The 15632-nt window shown below is 36.6% G+C and overlaps 1 protein-coding gene across 1 annotated transcript in view; it reads right to left on the reverse strand.

Annotated features, from left to right (window-relative positions):
- ABCB11 (ATP binding cassette subfamily B member 11) overlaps positions 1-15632 on the reverse strand; it is an 85137-nt gene that overhangs the window by 64140 nt on the left and 5365 nt on the right. Inside the window, exons 2-4 of the mRNA XM_044242275.1 lie at positions 11972-11993; positions 9526-9577; positions 8067-8305 (exon numbers count right to left, since the gene is read on the reverse strand). Coding sequence (XP_044098210.1) covers positions 8067-8305; positions 9526-9577; positions 11972-11993 — 313 coding nt within the window. The remainder of the gene's footprint in view (positions 1-8066; positions 8306-9525; positions 9578-11971; positions 11994-15632) is intronic.

The following is a 15632-nucleotide window of genomic DNA, read 5'->3' on the forward strand; positions in this document are numbered from 1 at the left end:
CCTCTTAATCCCTAGTTACCTCTTGTCTGCTCTCTATTGCCACAGTTCTGTCATTTGAAGAATATTTTATAAATGGAATCAAACAGTATGTAACCTTTTGGTGTTCATTGGCTTTTTTTTTTTTCTCAGCATAATGCTTTAAAGTTTCAGAAATTATTTGTTCTTGTTTATTGTTAAGTCATAGTCCCTGGTATAGATGTATCACAGTTTGCTTAACCACTCGCCCACTGAAGGATATCTGGGCTGTGTTCAGGTTTTGTCTGTTACAAATAAAGTGTCTGTAACCTTTATGTACAGGTTTTTATGTAAACATAGGTTTTCACTTCTCTGGGATAAATCCCCAACAGTAGAATTTCTGGGTTATAATATTTGCATATTTAACTCTTTTTTAATGGCCAAACTATTTTCCAGAGTGGCTGCACCATTTTACATTCCCACCAGCAAGGTGAAAGTGATCCGTTTCCTCCACAACCCCACCAGCTCTGGTGTTACTATTATTTTTATTTTACCCATTCTAACAGATCTGTGCTGATACCTCATTTTGATTTTAATTTGCATTCCCTAACCACTAATGTGGCTAAATATCTTCTCATGTGCTCATTTGCTGTCTTTATATCCCTAGTGAAATGCTTGATCATGTGTTTTTCCCATATTCAAATTGGAGTTTTCCGAACCATTGAATTTGGAGAGTTCTTTAAGTTTTCTAGATCCTAGTCCTTTTTTAGATATGTAATTTACAAATATGCTCTCCCAGTCTGTAGCTTTTCTTTTCATTTTCTTCCCTGGGTCTTCCAGAGCACAAGTTCTCCATTTTGATGAAATCCAATTCACCAATTTTTCTTTTTATGGATTATTAGTGTCAAGTCTAAAAGCTCTTTGTCTGGCCTTAGACACAAAAATGGTCACCTATATATTTTTCTAAAAGTTTACAGTTTATTTTTTACATTTAAGTCCAAAATCCATTTTGAGCTATTTTTTGTATGGGTTCATTTTTTGCCTATGGATGTCCAACTGGTCATGCACCATTTGATAAAAAGATTATATTTTCTCCATTGAATATCTTTTCTACCTTTGCCAACAACCGATTGGACATGTTTGCATGGGTCTACGTTTGAGTTCTCTGTTCTGTTCTTCTGTCAATACCACACAACCTTGATTGCTGTAGCTATATAATATGTCTTAAAATCAGGTAGATTGTTTCCTCACATTTTATTCTTCTTTTTCAAAGTTGTTTTAGATATTCTAGTTCTTTTGCATTTTAATATAAATTTTAGAGTTAATTTGACTATATCTATAAAATATCTTGCTGAGATTTTGATAGAAATTTTATTAAAGCTATATGTCAGCTTGAGGGAATTAACATCTTTATTATAATAAATTTTCCAATTCATGAGCAAGTATGTCTCCCCATCTATTTAGGTCTTTGATTTCTTTCATCAGCATTTTGCATTTTTCAGCATATAAGTCCTATACATGTTTTGCTGGATTTGCACCTAAATAAATTTTTTGAGCAATTGTAAATGGCATTATGTTTATTTTCTTTTATTTTATTTATTGGCACTATATTTTGAATTTTGGTGTCCACGTGTTCATTGTTAGTATGTAGAAATACCACTAAATTTTGTATATTTATTTGGTACTTGGTATTTTATGACTTTGCCAAACTCATTTATTGGTTCTAGGATATTTTTGTATATCATTTCAGCTTTTCTATGTTGACAATATCATCTCCAAAATAAACAGTTATATTTCTTCCTTTTAGATCTGTATTTTTTTCATTACAAATGTTTTGATTGTAATAAAGAACAGATAACATAAAACTTACCAACTTAACCATTTTTAAGTGCACAGTTCAGTTTAAATCAGTATTCCTTTCCTTCCTTATTGTATAAGCTAGAACTTTGAGTAATGTGTTGAATAATAGCAGTGGAAGCCTCTATCCTTGCCTTGTTTCCAGTCTTAGGGAGAAAATATTCAATCTTCCACTTTTGAGTATAATGTTAACCATAGGACTTTTTTTTAGATGTCCTTTCTTAAGTTAAAGAAGTTCCTTTCTGTTCCTAGTTTTCTGAGAGTTTTTATTATGGATGGATATTGAAATTTTAAATGCTTTTTCTATGTTGATAGAGATCATTGTGTGGTTTTTCTATATTAGCCCATTAACGTGGTGGATTACATTGACTTTTTCTAATACTGAACAATGTATGCTTCTCTAGAATACGCTCTACTTGGTCATGGTGTATTTCATTGATTTTGTATATTTGTTTGTTTTGTCTTTATTATTCTTCTCATACATTTTCAGTGGACTTATTTTGCTCTTTTTCTAGGTTTTTGAGTTGGAAGCTTAGATGTTTAATTTGCAATGTTTCCTCTTTTGTAGTGTATGCATTTAGTGATATAAATTTTCCTCTCAGCCCTGTATAAGCTTTGTTCTCCAGATTTTCACACTTTCTATTTTCCCTTTCACTCAGTTTAATTTTTAAAACTTTTCCCTTGAGACTTCATCTTTGATCTAAGGATTATTTAGATGTCTGTAGTCTGATTCCTAAGAATCTGGGGGATTTCCATTATCTTTAGTTTTGATTTCTACTTTGATTCCACTGTAGCCAGAGAATGCACTCTATAATTTCAAGTATTTTTCATTTGTTGAGGTTTGTTTTATGGCTCAGGGTATGGTCTGTCTTGGCATTTGCCCCGTAGGCTCTTGAAAAGAATGTGTATTATGTGGTTGTTGAGTGGAATGTTCTATAGATGTCAATTAGATCCCGTTGGTTGCTGGTGTTGAGTTCTTCTATATCTGTGATAATTTAATGTCTACCTGTTCTACAAATTGGTGAGAGATGGATATTTAAGGATTCTACTATAATTTTGATTTGTCTCTTTTTCCTTTCCATTCTGTCAGTTGTTGCTTCACATGTTTTGCAATTGTGTTGTTTGGTGAGCACACATTTAAGATTGCTGTGTCTTCGTGGCAGATTGACCCATTTATCATTGTACAATTTCTCTCCTTGTCTCTTAATTTTCTTTGTTCCAAAGTCTATTTTATCACATACCAGTATAGCCATTTCTTCTTTTTTTTGATTAATATTTGCATGATAAATATTTTTCCATCCTTTAGAGAGAGAAAGTGTGAGCAGGAGGAGGGGCAGAGGGAGAGAAGGAAGAATCTCAAGTAAACTCTCAGCTGAACACAGAGCCCAACATGGGACTCCATCTCATAACCTTGGGATCACAACCTGAGCCAAAACCAACAGTCAGATACTTAACCAACTGAGCAACCCAGGCACCCCTCGACTTGCCTCTATTTTTTTTTTTTTAAAGATTTTATTTTATTTATTTGAGAGAGAGAGAGAGACAGTGAGAGAGAGAATGAGCGAGGAGAAGGTCAGAGAGCGAAGCAGACTCCCCATGGAGCTGGGAGCCTGATGTGGGACTCGATCCCGGGACTCCAGGATCACGCCCTGAGCCGGAGGCAGTCGTTCAACCAACTGCGCCACCCAGGCGTCCCAGCCTCTATTTTTTAGTTAAAGTCATTTCCTCATAAATAGCATGTAGTTGGGTTATTTTAAAATCCATTCTGCCAATCCCTGTCCTATTTAGTAGATTTAAATCACTTAAATTTGGGGCACCTGGGTGGCTCGGAGGGTTAAGCCTCTGCCTTCTGCTCAGGTCATGATCTCAAGGTCTTGGGATCGAGCCCTGCATCAGGCTCTCTGCTCAGCAGGGAGCCCGCTTCCTCCTCTCTCTCTGCCTCCCTCTCTGCCTACTTGTGATCTCTGTCTGTCAAATAAATAAATAAAATCTTTAAAAAAAACAAGGGGGGTGTTATGTGTGTTTTGTTTTGTTCTGTGGTGTTGGCTTGAGTAGAATAGTAACTGCCTGAAATTCTTCTGTCAGGCTGCCTCTTTGTGGTCTATTATCTAGAGAGAGCAGAATTTTATTGAGTCCTTTGTCATCTGTACATACTGAGTATTTCTAAGTTACAGCTTCCCAATACCCAATCTAGTACAAATGAAGCCTAGGGGCGCCTGGGTGGCTCAGTGGGTTGAGCCGCTGCCTTCGGCTCAGGTCATGGTCTCAGGGTCCTGGGATCGAGTTCCGCATCGGGCTCTCTGCTCAGCAGGGAGCCTGCTTCCCTCTCTCTCTCTGCCTGCCTCTCCATCTACTTGTGATTTCTCTCTTTCAAATAAATACATAAAATATCTTTTAAAAAAAAATGAAGCCTAAAGAAAATCCATGAAATACACAACCATGTCATTATTTGGGTCCTGAGATTTCTAACCTTCTCCTATCCACTTTTTTAGACTAGTAGGTAGGTTGGTTTTATATGTAATGGATTAAATAATCCAATCAAATGGCAGAGATTGTGAGACTGGGTAAATTATAAAAAAACAAAATACAAGCTACAACTGTAGGCTGTCTGAAGGAGACATATTTAAATTCAAAGATATGAGCAAGTTGAAAGTAGTATGGAAAAAAGATATGTCATGGTAAAAAACAGCCATAACAAACCAAGAGTGGCTATACTAATATAAGACAAATTATAAAATATTGTTCCTAGAAATAAAAACCATTTTGTAATTATAAAGGGTCAATTTATGGAAAGAGTATAGAAATTTTAAATATATATGCCTCTAAAAATGGAGCCCCCAAATACAGGAAACAAAGGGTGACAGATTCAAGGGTAGAAATAGATCATTGATAATAGTCAGAGATTACAACTCCATATTTTCAGTTTTGGATAGAACAACTAGGAATAGAAGACTTGAATAGAAGACTTGAGTAACACCATAAACCAATTAGTCCTGACAGACATCTTTGGAACATTCCATTCAATAACAGCAAAATACATATTCTCCACAAGTGCACGTGGAACACTCTCCAGAATAGGCACATGCTAGGCTGTGCTAATTTATGCTATGATATGATGAACCTTGAAAACATTATGTTCAGTTGAAGAAGCCAATCACAAAGGACCCCATATTGTGGGATTCCATTTGTATGAAATGGCCAGAATAGGTAAGTCTACAGAGCCAGAAGGTAGATTAGTGGTTGTCTAGGACTGGAGGGGGGAATGAGGGAATCGGAGAATGATAGCTAAGAGGTAGGGGGTTTCTTTTCATAGTAGTAAAAACATTCTAAAATTGATTATAGTGGTGGAGGCACAACTCTGCAAAAGACTAAAAACCATTGAGTTGTACACCTTAAGTTGCTAAATTTCATGGCATGTAAATTATGTCTCAATAAAACTATTTTAAAAAGTGCATGGTTTTACAGTGTCTAAGTTCAATATAGTGCTTGAATGCATATGCTAACTGTACATTGCTAAAAAAGCAGACTGAAATCCAAGAGAAAATACAGGCTGATTTCTACTTTAATGCATTCACATGTGGGGGAAATAAGGAATCGGACTTCTCAATGGCTGCAGAGAATGGCAGAAATTATGGCATGTTACTTCCACAATTAAGTCACAAGACTTTGTGGCTTCCATTTGAATTTTTATACTTCGGTTGGTTAAAAGAAAGTAGAAAGAAGCTGCACTGTGGTATTTGGACTCTTTGAACTTCCCTTTCAGTCATTTTTCATTCTTTTGTCTTACTATTTGATTATTCTGAGCAAATAATTATGATAAACTAATCAGGAGGCCTGATGTTCTATAATACTTTCAGCATTATGCACTGAGAATCATTTGGAAGGTTTTGCCTAAAAATTCCATCCAATGGATTATAACTGAAATGTAGAAACCAACCAGTGTAATGAAAGAGCAAAACCAGTTCCGACTATTACACATGTCTGCTTATGTCGATAAAATCATGGAGTAGCTTTCCAAGACTAATATACTTATTATAATAGGTGGAGAAATTACACTTTTAATGATATACTTTTTCCAAGGAAAAAGGTGCAAAAGAACTGAGTAATTCTGGAGGCACGTTAACTACTTACAGGTAGGAAAATGTCCACTCCCTTCTCTTCTGTTCCACCCAAGTCTATTTTCACAGTGATCTTAACTACATAAAAGCTAAACAAATATTTACCCAGAAGTAAAGCAGGAGTCATGTCAGGGACCATAATAATTCACAATTAAAGTATTTAACTCATCAAAAAATTAAAAAAAAAAAAAGAATGAAACCATTACCAAATAAGGAAATGGCTCATTAAAACTATAACAAAACAAAACAAAACAAAACAAAACAAAACAAAAAAATGTATTTAACTCATCAAAGGAGATCCTCATAAAGAAAAAGACTGAGAAAGACAAGGTCTACACAATTCCAGAAACTCATACGAAATTTTTTAAAAAGGACAAATATCCTTTTACATGTTCTGTATCCTATAAATTCAGCAAAAGCCAATGAGCTTCTGAAAGCTCCCATTTGCTTTGCACTATTTGCTCACCTTCAAGTATATCACCTAGTAATAATAACTAAAGTGTGAGTGATGGGTAGCCACGGAAAATTCCTTTCTACTGGATGTTAGTGATATAGATGTTAATGATAGATTCACTCTTTAAATTGTCTAATAAATATTTATGAACACTTGTTATCATGGACATGTCTCAAATTTTAGCCTAACATTTATTACCAAACTATAAGGCATAACAGGCTATACTTTCAGGAATTTTCCCTAGAAAATTTTACCTTCATAAATGTTATTAATGATTTGGGTCAATTTACATCATACATAAATCTGAATGCACTTTTTTCAAAGGGGGAAATGATTAACCTTACGTTTTTGTAGTCGAACTACTCTGTAAAAAACAATTCATTTTTGTCTTCCAACATAAAAGACTTAAAATTAAAAGACTGCCATTGACAACAGTAACTCGTTTATACAAACTGTTCTGAATCTTACTTCCAAATTTAGAAAAGAAACATATATATTTAGATATTAGGAAATTTATTTCTAATGAGTAAGCTTATTATTTTTTAAAAGCTAATTCTGCACATTGTATATTGTCTTGTATTTTTCTGTCAAGTACTAACCAGCTGTAACTACATATCTATTTGAATGGTCTCTGATTTAATGATGATTTTACTGACTAGACCTAAACACCACGAAGATAAGGACCATGACTCAAAATAACCACTATATCCTTGAGGCTTACACAATTTCCTGGTATGAAGTTGGTGTTCAAAAATTTTGGTTGAATGAGTAAATGAATGAAAGACCCTAACAGTAGATAATATTATGGAACAGTATCAGTGGTTTAGCAGGATTTGCTCATAATCTAAATGAAATATGTGGAAATATTTTTTAAATGAAGGTGAAAAATATAAATTTGCCTAGGGGAGTTATTCCAAGTGTCTTTCTAGTCAGGATGTGCTGGGCCCTTGGCTCTTGAACCTGAACGTGTGGGTTCATACATGCCAATGAGCATGTTCTGGCCCTGAGGCAGTGTGAGGCAGGCTGCAAAGTTCATTCTGTGACAGTGAGTCAACACCATAAAACACTATAGACTCACTGTTGGGCTTATCACAAAACGAATAGTAGCACGGTGGGTTCTGGCTAATACTGCATGGCCCCCTTCTGTTTATAGCGCCACACCACTCTTCCATAGAGACTCAACTACTGAGACCAAGCAGCCCCTACTCCAAGTGCTGTAGCACACTAATGAGTTTCCCATTAAAGAAAGAAGACTGAAGATCATGTGGGCCATTTGCCACAGCCACAGAAGCTAAGAAACAGAAAGCAGTTAAGGCACTAAAAGAAGTCTTGCATATAAGACATTAGACATGACAAAGACTCAAGTAAAATTCATGGCTTACCTTCCTACTGTACTGGTAGTGTTCATCCTCAAGCCTATAGTCTACTTAAGTGCTTAAATTTGGGTGACCCATTTAATGGGTAATTTCTAATTCTGTTTTTTTGTTAGGATTTAAAAACCCGGTAAAATAGGAAGAAGCTCAGGGCAGAGTAATTTTCAGAAATATGGGTTAAATTTTTGTTTCTGTTCGCTCTCTGTTGGATATCACTCCAGTTCAGCTAATAAAATCCCATTTACACATTTTGAATTACAATTTAATGGATGAGCAAAAAAAGGAAAAAATAAAAAAATAGCAGCCTACCCACACCGCGTTCCATTGGTCATACTCTGGTTAAGGGAGCTGTTGATCCATATGATAGTGTTGTTTACACATGCTCTTCCAGGGATCTTGAGTTCTTGTAATTCAGTGTCATAGTCAATAAAAACATCTGTCATTGTGCCAAAAATGAGCAGCACTCCTGGATGGGATAGTCCATGGAGAAATGCACATAAACTTCCCACAAACATCAGCCAAATGTCAGTCGTTGAAGAAAATCGAAACTTGAAAAACAAAGGATTCAGAGATCATCTATGGGTGAAAAGCAGGAGAAGTAGGAGGACTATTTAATTTTAGTTACTAGATTGTGATAAATATCATTTAGCACCAAATTTTATGGGAATCATCGTAATTGAACAATAAAGTGATCACTAATTATATCAAAATAAATGGTATATTGGGGCACCTGGGTAGCCCAGTCGGTTGAGCGTCTGCCTTCAGCTCAGTTCATGATCGAGAGTTCTGGGGTCAAACCCCGCATCAGTCTCTGCTCAATGGGGAATCCGTTCCTCCCACTGCCTCTCCCTCTATGATTTCTCTCGCTTTCACTCTCTCTCAAATAAATAAATAAAATCTTAAGAAAAAACAAGTGGTATATTAATTACCTAAAACACTGGACTCTTACACTGTTAGTTTATATTATTTCTTTCCTAGTCTCTGAATTCATTCTCTTTACCTCAAGAACTGACTTCATTTCTTAGCCATTGATTCACAACTTCAGTGGGACATGCTCACGGCATTGATGCCATTGCCATGTAGAAATGCTTGTGAAGGATTCAGCAATAGAATACATTGTATCCCAGAAATAATATTGGCAAACAAGAGTGCCTATTAGTGTCTAGAAATGCCTCAGCCTTGTGAAAATTAGGGGAAAATACCACACTATGGAATTTCCAAAGATATGTCATAAGGATAAATATACATCATATTATTACTGTGATGATTTCCTTTACTAAAATAATTATGGACTTAGTGATTATCTTCCAGGACACTTTTCTGATCTACCAGATAGGATTAGGTGTTTAATATTACCAGATAGGATTTACTTATATATTTATTTATTTATTTATTTATTTATAACTGGGGAGGAGAGAGAGAGACAGTGAGGTGGGACAGAGGGAGAGAGAGAATCTTAAGCAGACTCCACCTCCAGCATGGAGCCCAACACAGGGCTTGAACTCACAACCCTGAATCACAACCTGACATGCTTAACTGACTGAGATGCTTAACTGACTGAGACACCCAGGCACTCAGGATTTAAGTTTAATTACCAATATATTTCTAACTGCCATTTAGCATGTCATTACATAGACAAAGTTTATGACTGAAAAAGTGAACACTGTTCTTAAAAACCTGCCAGTGACTTAAGATTTAACACTCCCTCCATAATCTGAACAATTTGTGGTTGCAAAATTTATGTCAAAAATCAGCACAGTTTTATTACCAATTGAAAGAAGCCAACTTGACTGCTGTCACCTTTCCTCTCATCTTGTAACCTGAGGAGAAAAACGTAATGGATTTATAGACCATCCTTTCCAAAACAAAGAGAAATTCTCCCTAGATAATGACTTCATGAGTCATCCTTTAGTAAGGAATAAAGTCCCCATTGACTGAGAAATTCTTGCCAAACCTGGCATCTTGAAAACAAGCTCTTATTTTTCAGATTTACCTCTTTCAGAGATTTCAGTATAGCTATATCTCATGTTTAGCAGAAATTCAGTGAAGTTTTTCTGAGAGGTATTGAAAGGAAATAAAAGGTGCTCTGTATTCCCAGTTATACTAACGTAAAACTATTGGACCTCAACCTTGACCCTCAACCCATTTCTATGTATAGTCCCTTGTAATGTAAGTTCAGGTGGTTGGATTAGCTGATTTAAAGCTTCCTTCCAGCACTTAAAAATTTAACAATTACATTAAACAGTATTGATATGATGGAAACGTTTTTAAAAACTCTCATACTTCCCATAATATTGTATTTCCTCACTATTTCTTACTCATTTCATTTCTCATAAAGTTGTATGTAACCATGTAACCCATCTTTGACCTTCTCAACTCCAGGGATCTCTACTTCACCTGAGTCATCCTTTCATGGATACACTCTGGACCTTTCTTTCACCAGAAACTACTCTACTCCAATGGCATTCTGGGACTGTCTGTGCATCCTGTTTTGTCACTTCCTTTCTCCTTCTCCACCTATTTGTCATCTCAGTTGAGTCCTGCAGTCCCTTAAACCCTCCTTCATTTATAATTCTTAAAACCCCATCAAGATTGTGCTTCCTTCCCCATGTGTCCCAGATCCCACACCAGCCATTTGAACTACATTCTTACCATCAACCTTAATCCTTTTCCCCACCTCCATCTTTGGAAACTCCATCTCTACATCCATGCATGTTTGCCCCCCTTCTCCCGAAGCCAGGCTGTGGGACCTGCTGGAGACACATGTGAACTGGTGCCAACATATGCCACTCCTGGAAGTCAGCTGCCCTAAACTTCCCCTCCAGGTCTGAATAGAAGCCCAAGTCCTTGCTGAGATACGCAAGGTTCTCCATGGTCTGGCCAATTGGCTCTCTGACCTTGTCTCCTCCTACTGCACTCCAGTTCTCAGCACCCAAGCCACTTGGCCTCTTTGCTGACTTTGTTCATGTCAAATTTGTTCTCACTTTAGACCATTTGCACTTGTTATTTCCTCTCACTAGAATGTTCTTTCTTCAGATACCTGCATGGCCAACCCTGTCATCTCCTTCAGATTTTCCTTCATAAGTCACCTTCTCAGTGAGACCTTCTCTGGCCAAAACCTTTAGAAATTTCAACTTTCTCCCTACATCATTCCATACCTCCATTCCATGTTTGCTTTTTTCTTTTTCTTAGAAAAAAAGTGATAGATTATTACTAGCTACCATGCTATATATACTTCTCAAGGACAGATATTTTGACCCATTTTGTTCTTTTCTTTATACTAAGCATTTATAATAGTGCCTGATACCTGGTAGGCACTTAATTAATATTTGTGAAATGAATGGATGAATGAATGAATGAATGATTAGGGTCTCTAGTCATAGCTCAATCTATAGCACTGTACTTCATCTGTCTACAGATTGTCCCATTTTCCTTCACAGCTTTCTCAAACTTTCACCATGATCTTCTCATTCTACATTACCTCATATATCAGAAGATAGATTCATCTCCTCTAAAACCTGAATTCACTTAACCTTCCTATTCATTCTCGTATTGCCATTCACCTACATCCACACCCATTTTCATCTTTTTTCTACCCAGTGAGAAAAGCGTGGTTCTTCTAGGTCCAGGCTGACCCTAGCACTCCTAGTCTAAAACTTATGTTACCACATCCAACACCCCTCTCTACCGTGACTTAATTAGAATTTCCTATACAACTTGAATCTTGGCCTTTCCACCACCTCTCTCTAGGAAATTGCCTGATGCCTACCTTCTGTCTTCTCAGATTAGACTCTGTCTAGTCCTACCTTTTTACTAATGTATGAGTAACTGACACTTTTATATGAGTATTCAAATTCTCAAGCTAAAGAGAAATATCTAATATTTAAATTCTAGAGTTCTACTATTTGCCTGTGGGAAGAATTTGAGGTTTAGGGGTCTCCCCTTTGCTCATGAAATCGTACTTGTTCACCTTTTCCTCTGCCCATTTAGGTTAGAAATTCTGTAGTGTTGCTGAATATATCCAATCCAGAAAGGATATGTCAAAAGATTTTTTATATCAAATTACAGCAATGTTTTAAAGAGAAAAGGAATACCTATGTCATTTGATGGGAAATACAAGATGCATGAAAATATTATCTCTGCTTTGTGCCTTTAAAAGGAATATTAAGGAGTTATTCTAGAAAAGATGATGTATTGTTGAAATAGTCACTTACCTTGAATTCTTATCATTGTTATCTGTCAGGATAAAAACAATGCACAAAGCAGTTAATAATAATAACACAACAACACAGTCATTAAAAAGTTTGCTCTGGGAAAACATTCCCATAAGTTAGCTTCACTCATGGAACGCAGCAAATGACTATTTGCTTCTCTCTCTCTCTCTCTCTCTCTCTCTTTTTCTTTCTCTCTCTCTGTGTGTCTCTCATATTACACAAGAAGACACCCTGTCAGGTTCAGGACTGCTGGCTTGGCTACATATTTTTGATATTTCTACAGGATAAGAAGTATTTGTATTTCCTGAACATCAACTAGATACCAACATTTTAAATTAGCATAAGAAAATTTAGTTCTTTGAACTACCAAGTAAAATGAATATTTATTGTTTTATTCCTTGGAATCATCAGAATTTATCTATTTAAAATTGAGACTACAAATTAATTAGACAATAAGATGATGTTGACACTCATATGCCAGGAGAAACCACCAAATTAAGCTGGATAGAATTTTCCCCATCCTAGGTGAGAGCAAATGGAGCATAGGAAGTGAAAGTGGGGTTGCTGGGACGTGGGTGTAAGGAATCAACAGGGAAAAAAATTTTAGGGTGCTAATGTCAACCCCGCCATGGTACAGCACATTCTGAATCTCTGGCATTTTAATTAATTTAATTTAAGTAAGAGTAAAGAGGCATTGTAGTATAGATAGAGATTATACTTCTTGGCTTTAGAAATCAGAACTAGAGCAGGCTGAGGTGACATCAGGTCACAGGATTTCAATTAGTTAGTTATCAAACCATTCCCAACACCTACAAATCCAACAGGAGATTGAAGAGAAGAAGAAGAGCAATTCTACAAACAGAAAATCAACCACTTTCTGAAAGGTAGGACCTGCAGAGAAGTAAATCCAAAGTGAAGGAAAGATAGAGCATGGAGGGAGGGGCCAGCTACCGGCAAGCGGCGGAGCACAAAATCAGAACTTTTAAAAGTCTGCTCCACTGAGGGACATCCCTCCAGAAGCTAAGCGGGGGTGGAACTCTTGTGGGGACAGTGTGGTCTCAGGTTCCGTGGGGTCACGGAAGGATTGGGGTGTCTGAAGTGGCAGAGCTCATGGGTCTTGAGCAGGAAGCTAGCTACAGAGACGGAGCCAAGGAGTGAGCTCTCAACTCAAGGTTACCTTAAACTGTGATCCATGACACAGTGAAGCCACTGCTCTTTGAGCAGGGACATCACAAGTGACAGATCCAAAGAGAACACCCCCACCCCCGCCAGAAGAGCAGAGTGACAGGAATCTGTTGGGTTTGGAGACTCCAAATGGGGCTGTGTGCCAGAGACAGAAATGCTCAGTCACATGCCAGGTGAGCATGGAGCACAGCCAGAGACCAGGGAGACAGGAGTAATTGAGCGCTTTTCTCCCAGGGTGCACTGAGGAGTGTGACCCTGAGCTCTCCACCTCCCACCCTGGCCGGAGATTGGGAGGCTGCCATTTTCATTCCCATCTTCCAGAGCTCTACAGAAAGGAAAACATTCAGGGAACAAAAGCTCCTGAGAGTGAACTGAGGAGATTACTTAGCCCGGCCCATGGCAAGGGTAATGCAATTTCTCCTCGGGCAAAGATACTTGAGAATTAGTACAGCAGGCCCCTCCTCTAGAAGATCAGCAAGAACATCCAGCCAAGACCAAGCTCATTGATCAAGGACAATAGTGGAATTCCAGGAATTCTCTGCTGAGCAGAGAGCCCGATGCAGGGCTTGATCCCAGGACCCTGAGATCATGACCTGAGCAGAAGGTAGAGGCTTAACCCACTGAGCCACCCAGGTGCCCCAAGCCCTATGATTCTTTAGTTTTGCAAAGTTAAATAAATGTTTTTAATTTTATTTTTTTCTTATTCTAATTTTTTTAACTTTTACTCTTTCCTCTTTTAACATTTTTTAACTAGTTTATCTTAACAATACCTTTCTTTAAAAAAGATCTTTTTGAACTTTATTATTACAGTCATATTTTATCCTTCATTGTAACTAACTTTATTTTTTGTATACATATAGAGTTTTTTCTTCTGAAAAAATTTGGATATAACTTATTCTAATAGATTAAAATATACTCTAAATCTAGCACAGGGCTTTGTTTTAGTCTCCAGCCTAAGCAAATTCTCTCCACTTTCTTTTTCTTTCTTTTCCCAACCAACTTATCTTATCAACTCCTTTCTTAAGATTTTTTTAAAATTTTCATCTTTAGAGTCACATTCCATCCCTTCATCATGTTTACCCTTATTTATGTGTATGTGTATATGTATGTGTATATATATATATTTTTTTTTTCTTCCTTTAAAATTTTGGGAGGTAGTTTCTTCTAAAAGACCAAAATATACCTACAATCAAGTGGGTGGCTCTGTTCTATTCACCAATCTAATATATATGTATAAATATCTTTTTTCAAAAAATTTTAAACTTCTTTTTACTGCCTTTCTTCTCCCCATGATTTGGGGTCTCTTCTGATTTGTCTAATGCTCATTTTTCTGGGGTATTTGCCACCCTTTTAGTATTTTATTCTCTCGTTCATATATTTTTATCTGGATAAAATGACAAGGCAGAAAGACTCACAAAAAAAACAAAAACAAAAACAAAAACAAAAACAAACAAACAAACAAACAAGAGGCAGTACCAAAGGCTAGGGACCTAATCAATATAGACATGGGTAATATGTCAGATCTTGAGTTCAGTATGATGATTCTCAGGGTGCTAGCTGGGCTTGAAATAGGCATGGAAGATATTAAAGAAACCCTGTCTGGAGAAATAAAAGCCCTTTCTGGATAAATTAAAGAACTAAAATCTAACCAAGCTGAAATTTAAAAAAAAAAAACTATTAATGGGGTACAATAAAAAAATAGAGGCTCTTACTGCTAGGGTAAATGAGGTAGAAGAGAGAATTAGTGAGATATAACCCCAAATGACAGAGAATAATGAAGCTGGACAAAAGAGAGACAAACAACTACTGGACCATGAGGGGAGAATTTGAGAGATAAGTGATACCATAAGATGAAACAATATTAGAATAATTGGGATTCTGGAAGAAGAAGAAAGAGAGAGGGGGGCAGAAGGTATATTGGAGTGAATTAGTGTAGAGAATTTCCCTAATATGGCAAAGAGAATAAACATCAAAATCCAGGAGGCACAGAGAACCCTCCTCAAAATTAAAAAAAAAAAAAAATAGGTCCCATCATCTAATAGTAAAACTTACAAGTCTTAGTGACAAAAAGAAAATTCTGAAAGCAGCCTGGTTGCTGCTTTCAATGGTAACATACAATGGTAAAAATATTAGATTGGCAGCAGACTCATCCACAGAGACCTGGCAGACCAGAAAGAACTGGCATGATATATTCAGAGCACTAAATGAGAAAAACATGCAGCCAAGAATACTATATCTAGCTAGGCTATCATTGAAAATAGAAGAAAAGATAAAAAGCTTTCAGGACAAACAAAAACTAAAAGAATTTGTAAACACCAAACCAGCTCTACAGGAAATATTGAAAGGAGTCCGCTAAACAAAGAGAGAGCCTAAAAATAGTAGACCAGAAAAGAACAGAGACAACATAGAGTAACAGTCACCTTACAAGCAATACAATGGCACTAAATTCATATCTCTCAATAGTTACCTTGAATGT

This window comes from Neovison vison, chromosome 3, assembly GCF_020171115.1.
Source record: "Neovison vison isolate M4711 chromosome 3, ASM_NN_V1, whole genome shotgun sequence".
Classification (NCBI taxonomy): Eukaryota; Metazoa; Chordata; class Mammalia; order Carnivora; family Mustelidae; genus Neogale; species Neogale vison.